General features: G+C 43.2%; 2 protein-coding genes across 12 annotated transcripts in view; both read left to right on the top strand.

The window, feature by feature from the left end:
- PHLDB2 (pleckstrin homology like domain family B member 2) overlaps window positions 1-5,577 on the top strand; it is a 115,589-nt gene extending 110,012 nt beyond the window's left edge. For all 9 annotated transcript variants that reach the window (XM_061628086.1, XM_061628088.1, XM_061628090.1 and 6 more), the window contains 2 exons: window positions 1,120-1,205; window positions 2,254-5,577. In XM_061628086.1, the coding sequence (XP_061484070.1) occupies window positions 1,120-1,205; window positions 2,254-2,394 (227 nt within the window). In that variant the 3' untranslated portion in view covers window positions 2,395-5,577. The remainder of the gene's footprint in view (window positions 1-1,119; window positions 1,206-2,253) is intronic.
- Window positions 5,578-13,511: 7,934 nt separating this feature from the next.
- LOC133385322 (transgelin-3) overlaps window positions 13,512-20,982 on the top strand; it is a 48,017-nt gene continuing 40,546 nt past the window's right edge. Inside the window, exons 1-4 of one of the 3 annotated variants that reach the window (XM_061628084.1) lie at window positions 13,512-13,781; window positions 17,565-17,748; window positions 18,290-18,401; window positions 19,367-19,504. In XM_061628084.1, the coding sequence (XP_061484068.1) occupies window positions 13,682-13,781; window positions 17,565-17,748; window positions 18,290-18,401; window positions 19,367-19,504 (534 nt within the window). In that variant the 5' untranslated portion in view covers window positions 13,512-13,681. Of the gene's footprint in view, window positions 13,782-13,809; window positions 14,055-17,564; window positions 17,749-18,289; window positions 18,402-19,366; window positions 19,505-20,982 lie in introns of those variants that run through there. The other 2 variants (XM_061628081.1, XM_061628080.1) reach the window with 2 other exon arrangements.

Genomic DNA, 20,982 nt, shown 5'->3' with positions numbered 1-20,982 from the left:
ACTTAGGAGTAAATTCTCTATACTTCAGGCTTTAAAGCCAGCCAGAAACGCAGCAGTTCCAGTCTTCATGTAACTCACTATGTATGCAGGATTCCTTTCTATTCTCTTTTACAAGCAGGGAATTACTCTATAATGGTGTGTTTGGGACTTGGGATCATGACTAGTGACTATAACGTAACCATCTGACTTCGATAACTAACTCTGAGCATGGCCAGTTGCACTATTCTTCAGATAGGTTTGAATTCCCAGCCTGCTCAGGGTTGGCCTGGCTGCAAACACCATATACAGTCTTATACACAACCCAGACTGAAAATTTGGGACCATTTTATATTCTACTGCTGAAAAACATGGGGCTGCCAGGTTGCAACCCTGAGCTCCACATTGTACCTTTAAATACCTCAGCAAGTGGGAGAAGAATAAGCTGCAGCTTCTTCCATCTGCTCCTCTTCTCGTCATCTCCAGGCATGCTGTGGAGGAAATTATAGCAGGCCAGAGACCGGGGAGGAACAAATGAGAGAATCCACAGCTGTTTTGTCTCTTACTCAAAGTGTGGACGGGGGCAGGGACATATGCACAAACCCCGCCCCCAACATCCTTGCACATGTCACACCTCCCCCTCCAGTCCCTCACCACCACCCCGTGTTGTGCTGGGAAGGTCTGCAGGAGGGTTTCCACTCACATTTGCTTGAGCGCAAGGAGAATGCTTTGCAGGATCAGGGTTCCTGATTGTGTGGAGGGTTCTACTTGAGTTCAGGTGAACTTGAGCAGAAACCCCTTGCAGCACTTCCTTGCTTAACGCAAACATGGTTGGCGATAGAGCATGTGAGGTGACATGCATGAGCGTGTTGGGGTTGGGACTTGAGTGCACACCCTTCCTCCGTTTAGATAAGAAATACCATACTGATATTTCTCCTCCATGTATGTATCTACACAACAAATTACTGTGCTGCATAAGGCTATCTTTCTGATGAAAGAAGCAGAGGTTTTCCTGGGATGCTCGATAAATGAACATGTTATTCTCAACTTCTGTTGTTGTTGGCAAAGCATGTTATTTAGGTTAATCCTTGGATTCCTGCGGTGGAGTGTTAGTTTCAATCCAGTTTCTTTCCCTTATTGCAGACAAACATGAAACCAAATTAAAAGGAGTAATTTATTTCCAAGCCATTGAAGAAGTCTATTATGATCACCTAAAGAATGCTTATAAGGTAAAAAAAAAAAAAAACCTCTCATTTTCCCCACAAATATAATGTATTTCGCTTGTTTACTCTTTGAAAGTTTCATAGCACCTTAGCTGAAGTAGGTTAGAACCAAATTATAGGAAAAAACTGTTCACCTTCAGGAGTTTTCAATTTAAAATGACACTTAAAAGTTTTAAATTCCCCTGAAGTGAAATACATGATCTGAATACTCTGAAGTCCACTATTCTCATTATCATGTCAACGATAATGTCAAGTCAAGCAGGTAAAGGATGAGAATCTGGTTTTCTTTGAAATAAAGCTGCCAATTCAGTAAGTATGAGCATACATGATGAAGTGTAGACAAGAGCAGATTGCTGTTTCAGAGATGTACAAACGTTATACTCCTATAGTGTCTTTTAAGGAGTAGCGGTAAATATTTATAGTTATAGGCCCAGCAGACTGTGCATGCATCTAGTTTCTACTGTATGCAAAGAACAGGGCTTGTATAACTTTCATAGCTGGGCAGAAAAGAACATTTTGACAGGTGACGTTTGCCTGACAGGAGAAAAGCTGTACCTGTAGAAATTTCCTTGTCTACCCAACAGTTGAGGTTCAGGAATCCTGTGGGCACTGTCCACCACCCCACCCCAGTTATCTATGGAAGACAAATAATCACAAATGCACATTCCATAGCACTCGCTTGGCAAAATGAGATACGAAGAAGCCTTTTGAACCCCTTTACATAAATGGGCAAAGCAACTAGGGAGTTTTCCTTTTAATTTCCCAGTTTGACCAAACCATGGAACTATGGTTAATGTAGGGGTGGCTATCCACGTTTTTTTGAGTCCAACTTTCATCAGCCTTAGCCAGCATGACCAGTGTTTGGGAATGATGGGAGTTTTAGTCTCTGGATTAATGGAAGGCTACCTGGTCTGTTTCCTGGCTTGCGTGGTTTCCTGGCTTGCATGAAAGTGCACAGCCAAAGGCTCGTTCATATCTCAGCCTTTTAAACAGAGATGAATTGACACAAGTTGTAGTATATAACTAAATTTATGTACTTTTTCTTTCTTTCTAGAGTCCTAATCCGTTGCTTACTTTCAGCGTTAAGACACATGACAGAATCTATTACATGGTAGCCCCTACACCAGAAGCAATGCGGATATGGATGGATGTAATAGTTACAGGGGCGGAAGGCTACACCCACTTCATGTTATAGTAAAATGGTGCAAAGATTCATTGACAGGGCATAATGCAATAACAGCCTCACATCTGGGAAGCGTGGGGAGAAGCCATATTTAATCACGTTGGACAAATCACATAAAATAACAAGGTCACCTCCCTTTTATACTCCAAAATGAAACACTTGGTGTATAAGAGAGCATTAATTCTTAGATTTGGTAATCAGCTGCTTAAAAGATTGTAGTGCTCCGAAATGGATAATCAGGTCACCATAAGCCTGGCACACAGATTCTGTGGCAGTTTCTTGCAAATTCTATCATGCAGAACTTTCCTAATAAAAATAAAGTTCACAGTTTAAAAGTGATCTACTCTTCAGTATTTTAACTGTTAAGAAATGAAAGGGAAAGGTATGATGTCTGTATTTAATGTACAGAATTTCTGTACAATTTTAATGTTAATTCCTTCTAGGTTTTATAACAATTTTTAAAACTACAGTGTGTGATGTTTTTGTCTTAGTGTACTGCAGAACCAAAGATTCACACTGTATGATGAGATTTAGCTTTTATGTAATGGAAGAGTGTTAAAACTCTTCATAAATATTGTTGGAGTTTCAAAATATCACCACCATTATTTTGTTCTTTTGAAAATACAGTACAAAAGCTACCGCTATGAGGTCAGCTTCAAATGTTACACAAATTGAGTATCTTCCAAATGTGTTTCACCAAGAGAAACTATTTTTGTAGGGCAATATCAAATGAAAATCTGTATGTATTAGGGCCTCCTGTTCTGCATTTCCTCAGTATTGCAGGCTGTTATTTAAGTTCTGGAAACATTAAGATATCCAACCTGCTACAACTGAAGAAAGAATTATGTGGGTAATGAGGTTTGGTAGAGTTAAGAACTACAGCTAAAAAGCCACGGCATTTTACTTACATCTTGGTGATTTTAGCAACCCAAAAACCAGAAACTTCCTCAAAATGCATTATTTTATTGTATAAAGTTACAGAGAAAGCTTTGTTTGGAGACTCTGGGGCCCGTACAGGGGATATATGATCAGTCCACAGATGGGTTAGGGAATACCCTGTACTCTCGTTGGAAAGGTTCACAGGTTTCAACCCTTCCACATAAAGACCATGACAGATTTTTCATGTAACTGAATACCCTCCCAGAGTCTGTTGACTTAGAAGCTAGAAGTTGGAGCAATGTCCTTGAGCGCAGATGAGACTAGTCATCAACCAGACTCCTTGAATTTGACTAGAGTTATCTATCTTGGTAATGAGGAAGAGTAGGGCCATCTCTCTAGTATTCGTCTAACACCAGGACTAGTGGCTACTGTTTGAGTGCCTAAACTTACTCTGCATTCTGAACAATGCAGCAGCTGCTGGCTCTGCTGCCCATTTTTGTTACTATTCTGTTCCCAAGTCAACCCTCCAGGGTGCCATCACAGGATTTTTTGTGTCATCAGTTACCAGATGCATTTATAACTTATATTGCTCTCAGACAAATATTTTGCTTCCCAGATGTACTTGAAGCTTTCTTCTGAAATAAATATACAAAAAATGTAAAAATAGAATAATCTGTCATTTATATTTACCCTGAGCCAAACACAGTAAATAAAATATTTTCTATGCTCTCTATGGTTTCCAAATAGCCAATATGGGTTTCATAGCTCAGTCAGTAGTGAAGACTTTTTGCATGCAGAAGTTCCCAGTTTCAGTACCTATAATCTCCAATTTTAAAAGGTTCAGGTAGCAGGTGATGTAAAAGACGTCTGTCTGAGACCCTGAAGAGCTGGTGCCAGTTAGAATAATAGGCAATAGTGAGCTAGGTGGTCAGATATTCTTACCTGGTATATGGCAGCTATGATGATATGGCAAACTGTTTTAGACCCAGTGGATCAGTTATAGTTCAGTAGTCTGAAGGGGGCTACACAGCATTAGCCCAAGAAGTCTGAAGTGTTCATGTTTTCAAGAGATTACCATTCCTCTCCTGTGAAAATATGTTCCTCAAAGATCTTTTCTATTTAGAAAACATTTTAAATCTTTCGATATTGTATTCAGATGAATGATTGAATTTTAAATTTTAAGTCTGTGTTTGATATTCTCTCTTGATAATCTGACTTTGTAAGTGCCATACACTTTTTAATGCAGGAGATGAAAATTGCTATTTCTGTTTAAGCCAATTATAAATAAATACATCACACTAGCAGAAAGAGTTGTAAGATTAACTAGATCCTGCATGAACAGAGCTGATTGTTTGTTTGTTTGTTTGTTTACAATATGGTATGATCAATAATGCAATAGTTAACGAATGCCAGTCCTGACTGTATTTACTTAAAAGTAAATCCCATTAAAATTTACATCCAAGTAAGTATGCTTACAGCAGGGATGGGGAACCTTTTTCAACCTCAGGACCATATTTCATTGTGCACAACCTTCTGGGGATTGAATGATAATAATAACTGGGCAACAAGCAAAAGTGGATGGAGCAATGGACATGACTCAACTTTGTTTAGTAGACAACATTCCAGCCATGCAGAAGTCAGAAGTATCTACACACATGAACAGCCTACACATCTCTCCAAGGGGCGTTATCACAGTTCAATAACACAATCCAGCCAGGCAAAAGCATTCAAAAAGAGTGTAAAACAGGACTGGTGAGGTATGTGGTCCGTGGAGAGGTCATGGCTTGGATAGAATGCTGAGGGCTGTATTTGGCCACTAGGCTTGAGGTCCCCCACCCCTGGTTTTTAAAGCCTTACGATCATGTTTTAAGGCTGCATTTGCTAAGTTCGATCAAAATTTCAAACTACTTTGATGTAAATGATTTTGAGGAACACAGTATAAATGGCTCATAACAAAGTAATTGTGAACTTCAACAAAAAGGAAGGAACTGTTACCCCAAAGCCTAATTTACATCTTCTAAAGAAGAATGGATAAACTGCTTAGAGTGTCTTTTGTTTTTGCTTTTACTATGATGATGATGGTGATGATGATGATGATGGACTGCCTTCAAATTGATTCTGACTTATGGCGACCCTATGAATAGGGTTTTCAGCAGTATACAAATCCCCTTAAATAAAATAAATAAAAATAAGTGACTTTTGCAATGTTTGAAAATAAGTTCCCGACACGAGTGGCACTGAGTTATATAATTTCTGTCATGTATTTTGATTTTACTTCTATGTCATTTTACAGGTTTTCTATTTTTTTTTGTATCATGCATGTTGTAGTAACATTTAAATAAATGTTCAAAAGTATCTGTTCAAATAATGTGTCTAATTTCTTACTTGTAAACTATTTTCTTACAGTAAAATGCTTTCATCCGTGTGCAACTTAAAGGGCTGTAGCTCAGTGGCAGAGCATCTTTGTTGCATGCATAAGTTTCCGGGTTCAATTCCTGGCATCTCCAGGTAGGGCTGGGAGAGTCCCCTGTCTGAAATCTTGGAGAGCTGCTGCCACTGTAGACAACACTGAGCTAGATGGACCAGTGGTCTCATCCAGTATAAGGCAGCTTTCTTATATTCCTAACACGATCATGTGAAGTATTAGATGCACCTAAACTCCTTAGAATCAGTGGTGTTACACATGCCTAACTCAGCTTTGTATTTAAGCGCTTGCCTGGTAACCATAGGCAACATGAAATTGCAGGCAGGTGAGTTGGCTTGTCCAAGTGCTATGACGAGAGCAGAAATCAGAAGAAGAAAGTCCGCTTCTCTGCACAGAGCACACCGAGTTCTCCATCGCTCCTCTGTCAGCCCTCAGTAGACTAGCAAAAATTTGTTGCAGGCTAATAACTTTTCTGGGCATGTATACAAAGCTGATCTAACTACAGCTGAATGGGCTGAGGCACGCCTAACCTCATGTTGGTCAATCAATGCTGCAATCCCAGCCACACTTTCTACAACAGGATTGGAGGAACCATTTTCATCCTGAGGGCCATGGTCCCTTTTGGGCAAACTTCTGGGGGGCACATGCCAATGATGGGTGGGACCAATGCACACCACACTCGATACCTCATCCATTATCAGAGTTCAAGCCCACCCTGGACTCATTGGTCTGTGACAATTACCGACTGGTCGCAAATACCCCCTTCTTAGGGAAGGTGATTGAGAGGGTTGTGGCGCAGCAATTGCAAGTACTCTTGGATGAAACAGATTGTCTTGACCCATCCCAGTCTGGGTTCAGGCCTGTTTATGGGGCTGAATCGGACTTGGTCACCCTGGATGACCTTTATCGGGAGAAGGACAAGGGGAGTGCGACCCTGTTATTCTTAGTTGATCTCTCAGCAGCTTTTGATATCATTGACCATGGTATCCTTCTGGGCCGACTTGGTGAGAATGGGTATTGGAGGCACTGTTTTACAGTGGTTCCGATCCTATCTCCAGGGTCGCTCTCAGAGAATAGCATTGGGTGACTGTCTTTCAGCACCCTAGCAATTGTGCTGTGGGGTGCTGCAGGGTACCATCTTGTCTCCCATGCTATTTAACATCTATATGAAGCCCTTGAGAGCAGTTGTCAGGAGATTTGGGGTGAGGTGTCAGCAGTACACTGACAATACCCAGCTCTATTTCTCTGTAACATTGGATTTGGGACAGGCTGTGCAAGCCCCGGACCACTGCCTGGTCTTGGTGTTGGGCTGGATGAGGGCCAACAAACTGTCTGAATCCTAGCAAGATGGAGGAGCTGTGGGTTGGTGGTTCCCGAGTTCAGATAATTGGTCAGTTGCCTGATTTGGATGGGGTTGTACTCCCTCTGAAAGAGCAGATCCGTAGTCTGGGGGTGCTTCTGGGTCCATCTTTGTAGCTAGAGGCCCAGGTGACCTCAGTGGCTAGGAGTGCCTTTTACCGGCTTTGGCTGGTAACACAGCTGTGGCCGTTTCTGGACCAGGATAGCCTGACCACTGTTGTCCACCCACTGGTAATCTCTAGGCTGGATTACTGTAATGCGCTCTATGTGGGGCTGCCCTTTAGGTTGGTCCGGAAGCTGCAGCTGGTGCAAAATGTGGCTGCGAGACTGCTCACTGGGGCAGGGTATTGCGAACATGTCACCCCACTGCTGAAAGAATTGCACAGGCTGCCTATTTGCTACCAGGCCAAGTTCAAGGTTCTAGTCTTGGTGTACAAAGCCCTATACAGCTTGGGACCAGGATACCTGAAAGACTGTCTTATCCCTTATATACCCAGTTGATCACTGCGCTCTGCAGGTGAGGGCCTCCTGCAGATACCATCTTATCAGGAGGTCTGTTCCGCACAACATAGGAAACCTTTAGTGTGGCGGCACCTACCCTGTGGAATTCCCTGTTGGACTATGACCTGGGAGACCAGGGTTTGTATCCCCACATAGCCATGAAGCTCACTGGGTGACCTTGGGCCAGTCACTGCCTCTCAGCCTCATGAAAACCCTATGCATAGGGTCGCCATAAGTCCGAATCGACTTGAAGGCAGTACATTTACATTTAAATATTAGACAGGTGCCATCTCTGTTATCTTTTCTGTGCCTGTTGAAGACCTTCCTCTTTCAACAAGCCTTTTAAGTTGAGACCTTATCCCATTCTGCCTCTGCTGGAATTTTTTTTAAATATGTTTTTAAACCTTATTTAAAAAACAATTTGTTTTTAACCTTTTTTTTTTAAAAAAAAGATCGCTTGGAAACTTAAAAAAATGTTTTTAAAGTTGTTTTGTTTTAATGTATTTTAATGTCTGTTATTATGATGTTTTAAAGTGTTTTTAGTGCTTTCGTTTGCTGCCCTGGGCTCCTGCTGGGAGGAAGGGCAGGATATAAATCAAATAATAAATAAACAAGGACACATTGCAGTCAAGGGTGGTACAAAGCAGGGCTAGGAGGGGGTGTGGCTGGGGAGGGGATGTGGCCTGATAAGAGTCCTGAGAGCCAGAAGGAGAGGAAGGCTTCATTTAGCCACCAGGATGTAAGCCTTTTTGGACACAGTAGGACGTATCTGCGGGTACAATTCCCATCCAGTTCTATCTTTAATTTATTGTAGGGCTGAGAACAAGAAAAGGCTGTTGGAGAATCTCTGTGAACACCTGTGAAAATGAAATGGCCTGCCTTCAAGTCAATTCTGACTTATGGTGACCCTATGAATAGAGTTTTCATGGTAAGCGGTATACAGAGGGGGTTTACTATTGCCTGAGAGGCAGTGACTGGCCCAAGGTCACCCAGTGAGCTTCATGGCTGTGTGAGGATTTGAACCTTCGTCTCCCAGGTTGTAGTCCAACACCTTAACCACTACACCACACTGGCTCTACAGGACGCATAAAAAAACCAATGTGATGATTGCTTCCAAACATAGTAGATTTATCTTACAGGGTAAAGAATGTGAGCTTTCTAATAACACTAGTAAACAACTAAAACTGATAGTACTCCATTAAAATCAAGTCCAACACGTTTTTTAAAGCCATAATATTGAACTATTTTAAAGTTCTTTTAACCAATACGTTATTTCCTTCAGAAATTCCTATTTTGCTTTGAGTGACATCCTGGAAGGACTGGGTGGTAGTATTCTCTGGTGGTAGTACCCTAGCCTTCTTCAAAAACATGGAGGGTCGTCTGACTCTTCTATTACTCTTAAACTCCCCATTCCAAAGCTGAGCTAGCCTCCTAGGACTTCTGGCTTCTGAGGTGGGCAGAGGAAGTTGTACTGGAGCAAGAGAAGCTGGGGTAAAGTTCCACCACATCCAATTGCCATTCAGGAGCCTCTGGGTTAGCTGAATGCTGGCTCAGCCAGGAGCTGCATGCAAGGACCAGAAAGTAAAAGCCTGCTCTCCCAAATACTTCTACCAGGGAGGAAGCCCGCTTCATTGACTCCTATTGCAATTATTTTCTTAAACGGACTTTTTCCCGGCATAACTTTTGCTTGGATTGGGACCTGCAGGAACACTCTGAACACAAGTTGGATGTGGCCTAAGTTTCCTCACCTTGGCACCTCCTCTGACACACCCTCAACCAGCCCCTTTCTTGGGCCATGCAGCAGCTTATACTCCAGCTCCAGTTGAGCCCCAGACTCCACTGGCTCAGCTGGAGATCCGCAGCATCCAACTCCCCTCAGCCTGGCATAAATGCACATTGGATTGCGTCCTAAAGCTGTATGTTTAATCTCAAAAGGGGAAGGGCTGTAGCTTAGTAGAAGAGCAGCTGCTTTGTATGCAGGATATTACAGGTACAATCCCCAGCATTTTTAGGTAGGGCTGGGAATTTTCCCCTGCCTGAATCCCTGCAGGGCTGCTGCCAGTCACTGTAGACAATACGGAGCTAGATGGACCAATGGTCTGACTGGAGCTATTTTTGTGACAGTACTCACTGGTATGGAGTGGAGTACTGGCACTTCTCCCCCCCCCCCGCCCGTAGGAGCCCTTTTGTGCTGGCACCTGTGGCCCTTTATCAACATTAATGCAGGTACAACATTTGTTTACTAAAAAAAGCACTGGGTCTGATTCTGTATGAGTCTGCCTCCTCTTCCAAGGATGAACCCAGCCAACCACCTCTCCAGGGTGTTAGACCTGCCTTTGGCGGTAATGAGTGAAAACATCAACAATAACGCTGGAATCTCCATTCCCTAAGAGGAGAGCTCCAGACTGTCTCAAGTAGGGATGGGGGAGAAATTCAATTCAGTTAGCATTTATTTATTTATTACATTTATATACTACCCCATAGCCGAACCTCTCTGGGCAGTTTACAGCAATTAAAAACATTAAAAACAAATATACAAATTTTAAAACACAAAAAACAATTTAAAAACACATGCTAAAATGCCTGGGAGAAGAGGAAAGTCTCGAGCTGGCACCAAAAAGATAACAGTGTTGGCATCAGCGGCACCTCGTTAGGGAGATCATTCCATAATTTGGGGGCCACCACTGGGAAGGCCCTCTCCCTTGTTGCCACACTCCCAGCTTCCCTCGCAGTAGGCACCCGCAGGAGGGCCTTGGATGTGGAGTGTAGTGCATGGGTGGGTTCATGTCGGGAAAGGCAGTCCATCAGGTATTGTGGTCCTAAGCCGTGTAAGGCTTTATAGGTTAAAACCAGCACCTTGAATCAAGCTTGGAAACATACAGGCAGCCAATGCAAGTGGGTCAGAATCGGTTTTATATGTTTAAACCGTCTGGTCCCTGTTACCAATCTAGCCGCTGCATTTTGCACAAGCTGCAGCTTCTGAACAGTCTTCAAAGGCAGCCCCATGTAGAGTGCATTGCAGTAATCTAACTTGGAGGTTACCAGACCATGGACAACTGAAGCCAGGTTATCCCTATCCAGATAGGGGCGTAGCTGGGCCACCAACCAAAGATGGTAGAAGGCACTCCGAACTCATCAAATCTGAGCCAAACTCATCAAATCTGCACTTTCCGAAACACTATGAGAACCAAAACACAGCCATTCTTCAAAATTCACACTTATCCGAATTTTGTGATGTAGTTCTCCAACAAAGCAATGTTTACAAAACTGCATATATTAGGGAGAAGAGTGCACAAAATATATTGCTGAAAATAGCATATACAAATGCATCACATTACGATACATTGTTTGCAAAAAAAATGTACGTTAAGTCAAAACTGCATACAAAAATGTATTAAGAGAAATTCATACAAAAATGCTGAAGAATTTTCATGAGGATTTAAAAACAAAAAAAAGCAAATTGCTGCAGAAATGTGGAGAAACGAATTTAAGATTAGAAAAATGAGAAACTGAGAGAACAGAAATTGACAGACCAGTCCATCTCTGGTTTCAGGGGACTTGCAGTCTGGGAAGAGATGCAAACAGGGCACCTTTTTGCTTCCCCACCCCTGAGGCTTTCCTCTACCAGGGTTTGTATCCCCACATAGCCATGAAGCTCACTGGGTGACCTTGGGCCAGTCACTGCCTCTCAGCCTCATGAAAACCCTATTCATAGGGTCGCCATAAGTCGGGATCGACTTGAAAGCAGTACTGTGTTATGTAGCACAGCAGGGCTCCCATTCTGAGGCTGCCAGTCCAACTTTGAGCATTTTCTTGCTGTGTAGCAGGGACTTTATTTATTTATTTATTAAACTTGTATACCGCCCCATAGCCGAAGCTCTCTGGGCGGTTTACAATAACTAAAAACAAATACAATTTAAAATACATCTTTTAAAAACAATTTAAAACACAATTAAAAAATTTAAAGCAATATAGAACACATGCTAAAATGCATGGGAGAAGAGGAAAGTCTTGACCTGGTGCCGGAAAGATAACAGTGTTGGCGCCAGGCACACCTCGTCAGCAAGCTCATTCCATAATATGGGGGCCACCACTGAGAAGGCCCTCTCCCTGGTTGCCACCCTTCGAGCTTCCCTTGGAGTAGGCACCTGGAGGAGGGCCTTTGATCTTGAATGTAGTGCATGGGTGGGTTCGTATCGGGAGAGGCGTTCCATCAGGTATTGTGGTCCCAAGCCATATAAGGCTTTATAGGTCAATACCAGCACCTTGAATCGAGCTCGGAAACATAAAGGCAGCCAGTGCAAGCGGGCCAGAATCGCTTGTATATGTTCGGACCGTCTGGTCCCTGTTACCAATCTGGCCGCTGCATTTTGCACAGGCTGCAGTTTCCGAACCATCTTCAAAGGCAGCCCCACGTAGAGTGCATTGCAGTAATCTAATTTAGAGGTTACCAGAGCATGGACAACGGAAGCCAGGTTATCCCTGTCCAGAAAGGGACATAGTTGGGCTACCAACCGAAGTTGGTAGAAGGCATTCCGTGGCACTGAGGCTACCTGAGCCTCAAGTGACAGAGATGATTCTAGGAGAACCCCCAAGCTACAAACCTTCTCCTTCAGGGGGAGTGCAACCCCATCCAGGACAGGTTGGACATCCATCTGGTCAGAAGAACCACCCACTAGCAGCATCTCAGTCTTGTCTGGATTGAGCCTCAGTTTATTAGCCCTCATCCAGTCCATTGTTGCAGCCAGGCACCGGTTCAGCACATTGACAGCCTCACCTGAAGAAGATGAAAAGGAGAAATAGAGCTGCGTGTCATCAGCATACTGATGGCAACACACTCCAAAGCTCCGGATGACCGCACCCAACGGTTTCATGTAGATGTTGAACAGCATGGGGGACAGAACTGACCCCTGCGGAACCCCGTAGTGGAGAGTCCAGGGTGCCAAGCAATGTTCCCCAAGCACCACTTTCTGGAGGCGACCTGCCAAGTAGGAGCGGAACCACTGCAATGCAGTCCCTCCCACTCCCAACTCAGCCAGTCTCCCCAGAAGGATACCATGGTCGATGGTATTGAAAGCCGCTGAGAGATCAAGGAGAATCAACAGAGTCACACTCCCCTTCTCTCTCCCGACAAAGGTCATCATACAGGGCGACCAAGGCTGTTTCTGTGCCAAAACTAGCCCTGAAACGTGACTGAAATGGATCCAGATAATTGGTCTCATCCAAGAGTGTCTGGAGCTGGCCCGCCACACTTGTTCAAGGACCGTGCCCAGGAATGGAACATTTGCTACCAGCCTATAGTTATTAAGATTTTCTGGGTCCAGGGAGGGTCTCTTCAGGAGTGGTCTCACTATTGTCTCTTTCAGGCAGCCAGGGACCACCCCCTCTCGCAGAGAGGCATTAATCACCTCCCTGGCCCAGCCAGCTGTTCCATCCGTGCTAGCTTTTATTAGGCAAGAAGGGCAAGGATCCAGCACAGAAGTGGTTGCAGGAACCTGTCCAAGCACCTTGTCAACGTCCTCAAGCTGCAAAAAAAGTGGGAAGATGAAAAGGTTCTATTCTTCCCAGAACATTCCTGTTTGGTGTCGGGAAAGGAACTGAGGGGTTTTTCTTTTTTCCTTCAGGGCACACATTTTCTCCCTTCTGTTAAGATTCCCAAAAGGGAGGTGAGGCGAGACTGGGAGAGGGGGAAAAAGTTTACATCAGCCTCAAAATGTCGCGTTCTTGTGTGTTTAGGACAACCTTAGAGACTGTAGTTAGCGACACCGGGGTTTGATCAGACTTTTTGGGAAGATGGAGTGCACCCGCGTGTTGATTTTGCTTCCCGTCCCATCTCATATGCCGCTGTTCATTTTTACTCCGCTTATATTCTACCCCCTTCCCTGCCCCATTTCAGACAGTGGAATGATTAACCTAAACTTTCTTTTCCTTTAAAGTTTAGCTTCCACTCAGCGGATCTCATATGACCAACAGACATTAGAGCCATGGAGCAGAGGATGCCTTTTTGGCGCATGCGTAGGCGCAACGGGCTGTTCCACCCCCCCCGCCGGCACCGCCCACCCCACGCATGCTCTGTCGCTCGCAGAGCGGCCAAAGGGGAAAGGGTGAGAGAGAGCGGACGTCGCTTGCAGGGGCATGGCGGTGGCGGGAGCTGCGAGAGCATTGTGGCGGGGGAGGCTTAGCTGCGGCTCTGCCGTTGCTCGCCGGACGGGGCTGGGCTTCCCTCAGTTGTTGGGTGAGTTCCGAGGGGGTGAGGTGGGTGTGACTTGGCCTGAAGCTTCTGCTTGCCTGCCTGCCTGCCTGCCTAGGAGGAGGGGAAGCCATCGAGGAGATATCAGTAACGCGATGAACCTGCGATTTTCCCTTGTCTCTTCTCCCACGACCACCTTTATAGTCTTCTCTGGCCTCCTTTTCCCCTTCCCTGTCCAAGCGAAGGGGCGAAGAACCTCTCGTCCTCCAGATGTTGTTGGACTCCAGCTCCCATCAGTCCCAGGCAACGTGGCCCAAGGTAAGGGATCATGGGAGTTGTAGTTCAACGGCATCTGGAGGGCCGCAGGTTTGCCACCCCTGGTCTATGGAATGAGAAGTCTGGGCGAGGGGCTGCAAAGGACCATGTTTTGTGGTGCTAACGTACCCTTCTGCTCTGTAACTGGAAAATGACTTTGAGAAACGCCGTGGAGTAGAGCCACTCCAGAATCAGCCCTGTTGCATACTTCATCTACTAGTTGAGTGTGATTGTGCACTGTGTGGATGGGTAGCCACACCCACTTTAGCCAACCACTCATGTTTTCACCATGTCGACCACTGGCATGTGACCCCCTCACCCGGGCTGGCTGAGATGCAGTGTTACCCTTGGGCTAAAAAAAGGTAACTCCCCCCCAATGCCCTCCAAGTGTATACCACAAGAAAGTTTATTATTGTTTATTTATTATTTGATTTATATCCCACCCTTCCAGCAGGAGCCCAGTGCGGCAAACAAAAGCGCTAAAAACACATCAAAACATAAAAAAAAGACCTTAAAATACATTAAAACAAAACAACTTCAAATTTATTTATTTATTACATTTATATACAGCCCCATAGACGAAGCTCTCTGGGCAGTTTACAGCAATTAAAAACAATAAAAACAAATATACAAATTTTAAAACACAAAAAACAATTAAAAAAAATTAAAAACATTTTTTTAAAGGCTTTAAAAACATTTTTTTTAAAAAAAGGCTTTAAAAACATCTTTTAAAAAGGGTTAAAACATATTAAAATTTTAAAAAATCATATTAAAAGCAATTCCAACACAGACGCAGACTGGGATAAGTCTCGACTTAAAAGGCTTGTTGAAAGAGGAAAGTCTTCAACAGGCACCGAAAAGATAACAGAGATGGTGCCTGTCTTAATATTTAAGGGGAGGGAATTCCACAGGGAAGGTGCAACCACACTAAAGGTCGGTTTCCTATGTTGTGCAGAATGAACCTCCTGATAAGATGGTATCTGCAGGAGGCCCTCACCTGCAGAGCGCAGTGATAGACTGGGCATATAAGTTGATGCATCTTGTTTGAAAGACAGTTTCTTGAATTTCAGTGGTGCTTATTCCCAAGTGAGATGTGTAAAGGGATGCTGCCTTGGGTTTTGAGGTGTTGTAAAACTTCCCAGGCATAGCCAGACCTGCTTAGTTTCAGAAACATGGCTGCATCTTGTTGCCTCACACCAGGGGTTGTTACCATGGTGTCTGTGAGTGCACAGTTGCCCACATAGACCTTCTCTGGTGCCCACTGGTTCTCTTCTCCCCCTCCCGGCTGGAATCAGGATTGAAAGAAGCATTAGGTTGTATGTAATTAAGTAATATAGTACTTGATTGTAATAAAACCTTTAAGCAGTTTACAGAAAAATATCAATAAAAACAATTAAAAACAAGTAATTAAAAACATTGAAAAGATAATTACAATGTACTGTAAGCTAAAAGAAATTGAAATACGTCAACATTAATGTGTCTGAATAGGCTTGCCTAAACAAAAATGTTTTAAGAGTACAATGAAGGCGCCTGCCTGATGTTCCAAAGTGTGCACACAGTGCACAATCACACTCAACTAGTAGATGAAGTACGCAACTGCCACACTAACAAATCAATTTCTTATAAGTGCAGAGCAAGTATTATGTGGTGTTTGTAACAGTGCCAGTTCTGCACATTGAAGCAGTTGAGTGGGCACATATGTGGCAAGGCAATCCTGCAAATAAACTGATCCCAAGCTGTTCAGGGCTTTATATGTCAATAGTAACACTTCGAACTTTGCCCGGTAACAAATCGACAACTAGTGCAGATCTCTGAGCAGAGGTGTTATATACTGTCAAGGGCCTTAAGCAGCTGTACTGCAGCACTCTGCACTAATTGAAGTTTCCAGACCAAACCGATAGAGTAGGTTGCAGGAGTGTGTATGTCTACAACAGTTTCTTCAGTTTGCAGTTGTACCAATGGTTCCAAAAAGGTTGGTGATCCTGGGCTGAGAATATAGCATGCAACCTGCTCGCTGCCTATTAATAGTCTACTTAAGTATTTCAAATGTTAGGGTGCCGCTTTTGAATCCACTTCATGTAAAGACATCTTTGTATAAACAGAGAGTTCTGGAGAAGGGGGAGGGGATAAAATGTTGGGCCTGATGTATCCAGAGTTATGTCCTGTTCATTTTAATGGGAGAATTAAGTATTTGCCTAAACCTCTTATTGAAATTAACAGGACTTAAAAGTGCTTAATTCTGGTTAATTGTGCCTATTGTTTGTATGGATGCAAGCTTCTGTGTCCACATTTTGAGATTTCATTTCATTGCAATTTGGTTATGGTTATTCAGTTAATAAGAAAGTCCCTTTGCATGTTCTCAGAGACTCTCTATTACTTAATGTACTTAGGCTGAGCTGTAGCAGTAAAAACTGGTTTTGCTGCTGCCTTTGATCATTTAGAATATATGGGCAACTTATTTACGTAAATTAAAAAAGAAGCAAAATTCTGGCTGTAAATAAGAAATAAAATGTAGCTTTTAAGGGTCTGAAATTAAAATAGTTTTTAGTTTTTGAAAATCCATGTGTGTGCAATTGGACTAATAAACATTATGTGGGCTAGTATGTTTTGTGGGGCTTATTTGGCAAGATTGATTTCATAAATCTTTTTCTTCAAGACAGAGGCCATAAATACTGGATTGGCTTACAAGTGAGGCATTACTGGTGGTCCATCAACCCATTACCTCCCACAAGTCCTCTGACATATGTGGAGAGCTTAGGAAAGAGTCAGGGTTTCATGCACTGTGGTTTGGAGAGACAAGAAATGGTAAATAAATGAAGAAGGTACATACATTATTCTTTAAAAATTAATTCTGCATACTGTATTTTATTTGCTCTTATTTTTCTTGGCTTGTTGTGTTTCAACCCACCCTGGGATCAGTTGATGAAGGGCAGGTTAAAAATCCTCTAAGTAAATAAATAAAGTGGCAGTGTGTCTCCTGGTACTTTTTTCTTGTCTTCTCCAAACAAAAAATAAACATTTGGAAAGTTATATGTATGCTATCGGGCATCCAGCCAGCCTCCATCATAAGAGTATTGGAACTTGTTATACTAAACTTTTGAAGTCAGCACTGGCACTTTTTCTATTGTGCTGCTAAACCACTTATCGCTGAACAAATACATGCTTCTGATTATCAAACAGAATCAGAATCATTTATTGATGGTTTGTTTATTTCAGTACAGTGCTTCTCAAATCAACACGTCATTGTAGAAGATCTGTAAAATTGTTACTTCTGTTAATAGCTATCTTAACAGATAACAATGTTCAGATTGCATTATGATATGTGCATTGGACATTTTGGTCTTCAGATTTATGTTTTATTTTGTTTACTTTGAAAAAAATTATAAAAAATAAAATTTGGCAAGTAGGACCACTAAGGGTCTGATCTCAGACCCCTCCTAACTGTTTCCAAAGATGTATATAAATACTGTCAATAGGCAAAATATAAATGGCTTAGAAATGTCTTCTGTTTAGGTTGCAGACAAAAATCATTGCACAGTTTCCTTAACCGGACTGATAATCCAAATCTTGCTTATCACAAACTAAAAGGCAAGAACCCTGGAGTTGTCTTCCTCCCAGGTTTTTTTTCAAATATGAATGGTGAAAAGGCACTTGCACTTGAAGACTACTGCAGATCAGTTGGCCATGCTTTTGTAAGGTATGTCTTAAAGAGTATGCTAATTACATGCAAGCACCTGTTATTAAAGTGAATAAATCTTTGGCACCCCCTAGGAACCCACTTTCTTGTGAGACTTTGGGGAGATTTGTGTGTGTTTGGGCCCTGGGTGAGAGCCAGGGTGGATGGTTGGAGTCCTGCATGGGAGCCAGGAGGTTGAGAGATGTTGAGTGGGGAAGTGTGAAGGAATTTGTGTCAGCATTTATTTATTAATAATTTGTATTATGTATATATTATGGTTTTATTGTGCATTTTTATAATACTTGTTGTAGTTGTTTTACTTTTCTGTACGCCGCTTAGATCTTTTTATATATTAAGCAGTATAAAAATAGTCTAAATACAGTAAATAAATAACTGCTAAATTATTCTTCTGAAAAGTCTGGTAATGTCATATTAGTGAACTGTATTTCAACTATTTGAATGGGTAATCTTTTCCAAACAATTTTCCTTTAGTGACCCTGTAGAGTGCTGGTTGTGCAAAACGATGCTTTCATTGAGACCCCTCTCTTGCCCAACTTTACAGGTTTGATTACAGAGGCTGTGGAAGTTCAGAAGGCGATTTTAAAGAATGTACATTGGGAAAATGGCGGAAGGATGTACTTTCAGTATTGGACGATCTCACACAAGGACCACAGGTTGACTGTGCCTTTATTTTTAACCCTAGCATAAGCTTTTCTCTTGAGTTGTAGTACATCGGTTCTCAGCACGGTGCTCTCCCTGCTGAAAGTAGACCTGAAAATAGTATTCTGTTGTAGCCAATAGAATAGGTTGTGGGGGTATGCTTGGTTTACATTGCCCACAATGGTTTCTCAGGCTGCAAATGTGCCCACAGGCCCAAAGAGGTTCACAACTCCTGTGAATATAGCACAAGCCACTTTTCTGAATAAAAATGGTTGGATATGTCACCCTTTATAGCCTATTTCAAAAAAGTGAACATACTCTTGATTTGCAAAACACTGGCAGGAATCAGGCTACTGGCTGATAATGTTTACTGTGTAATTGTTGTTCATGCTACAATTCAGTGAAGCTAACTTTTTTAAACAAAAAAACCTGCTTTGAGAGCATATTTAGGATATGTCTCTGAAATAAATAATACATTTAAATACAACAATAAATCCAAGATACCTAAACTGCCAAAGGATTGTGTTAAGTAATAATAGGCCCAGTAGTATCGTTTTGAGAGTTACAAGGTTGCAAATGTACTTGCCAAAACTGATCTTTATATTCTCATAGACAATATTCATAGCACTTAAGGTGGCTTAATCTCTTGTCCTGTTTGTTTGGTGTCATTGGTAAATGAGCTCATAGTCAGGGCTGCATTCAACATAGTGCTAAAGTGAACATTCCATCAGCACAAGAATTTCTCCTTGTGTAACAGAATGTTCTCCACAAACCCCTAAATCTGTTCTAGGGATTTCCCCAACCCTCTGGAGCAGATATGGGGACAGCTGGCATGTGGGGAGGGGAGGAGAGGGGGAGAAGCCTGTTGTGCCAACACGAATCCTTGCATTAGCACAAGTATTTTGTTGAATACCATCCTAAATGTCCTATGATGTGTTTCTAGAACACAAAAGCACTAATATATCTGTTTCATATTAAGATTTTAGTTGGTTCCAGTTTGGGCGGATGGCTGATGCTTCATGCTGCAATTGCCCGTCCAGAAAAGGTGGCTGCACTAGTTGGAATAGCTGTAGCTGCAGACTATTTAGTATCAACTTATCAACAGCTTCCTGTAGAGGTAAGGAGAGATGTTCCCTTTTCCTGATTAAAACAAGCACTCTTGCCTCTTTAGGGGAGATGTAGTGCTGTCTTTCGGAGTAGACAGCACATCTCTTTCCCACCCAGCAGAGCTTTTTAGAGTGGTTCGAGGCCTACTCCATCCAGGCCTACAGGACATGGTAGATACATCGGTGGCCCGCTGTAATGAGTTTGCTGAGCACTTCCAGCATAAGATCTTCTGCATTCGCCGGGACCTAGACTCCCACTTAATAGCAGTTAATCCTAATGAGGTGTCCGGAGCACAGTCTCGTCATGTTTTGTTGGATGAGTTTCAGTTGGTTCAGTTCGAGGACGTGGACAGGGTGCTTGGACAGGTTCGTGCAACCACTTCGGTACTGGATCCTTGCCCCTCTTGGCTAATAAAAGCTAGCAGGGATGGAACAGTTGGCTGGGCCAAGGAAGTCATTAATGCCTCTTTACGAGAGGGAGTGGTCCCTGGCTGTCTGAAAGAGGCGGCGGTGAGACCACTCCTGAAAAAACCTTCCTTGGACCCAGAGGATTTCAGCAGCTACAGACCAGTGGCGAATGTTCCATTCCTGGGCAAGATCTTGGAACGAGTGGTTGCTGACCAGCTCCAGGCGCTATTGGATGAAACCAATTTTCTAGATCCATTTCAATTGGGTTTCAGGCCTGGTTTCGGCACTGAGACGGCCTTGGTTGCCCTGTTTGATGACCTATGTCGGGAGAGAGACAGAGGGAGTGTAACTCTGCTGATTCTCCTTGATCTCTCAGCGGCTTTTGATACCATCGACCATGGTATCCTTCTGGAGGGGCTTGCAGAGTTGGGAGTCGGAGGCACTGCTTGGCAGTGGTTCTGCTCCTACTTAGCGGGTCGTCTCCAGAAGATAGTGCTTGGGGAACATTGCTCGACACCGTGGGTTCTCCAATGTGGGGTCCCGCAGGGTTCAGTTTTGTCTCCCATGCTTTTTAACATCTATATGAAGCTGCTGGGTGCGGTCATCAGGAGTTTTGGAGTGCGTTGTCATCAGTATGCTGATGACACGCAGCTCTACTTCTCCTTCTCATCTTCTTCAGGTGAGGCGGTTGATGTGCTGAACTGTTGCCTGGCCGCGACAATGGACTAGATGAGAACTAACAAACTGAGACTCAATCCTGATAAGACTGAGATGCTGTTGGTGGATGGTTTCTCTGATCGGATGGTGGATATATACCCTGTCCTGGATGGGGTTACACTCCCCCTAAAGGAGCAGGTTCGTAGTCTGGGAGTCGTTTTAGACTCTTCTCTCTCACTCAAGGCTCATGTAGCCTCGGTGGCCCGGAATGCGTTCTACCAACTTCAGTTGGTAGCCCAACTACGTCCCTATCTGAGTAAGGAAGACCTCACATCAGTGGTACATGCTCTGGTAACCTCGTGTCTGGACTACTGCAACACACTTTACGTAGGGCTACCTTTGAAGACGGTTCGGAAGCTACAGC

This window comes from Rhineura floridana, chromosome 5 (assembly GCF_030035675.1).
Source record: "Rhineura floridana isolate rRhiFlo1 chromosome 5, rRhiFlo1.hap2, whole genome shotgun sequence".
Taxonomy (NCBI): domain Eukaryota; kingdom Metazoa; phylum Chordata; class Lepidosauria; order Squamata; family Rhineuridae; genus Rhineura; species Rhineura floridana.
The sequence above is the reverse complement of the archived record's forward strand: the minus strand, read 5'-3'. Positions and strand labels throughout refer to the sequence as shown.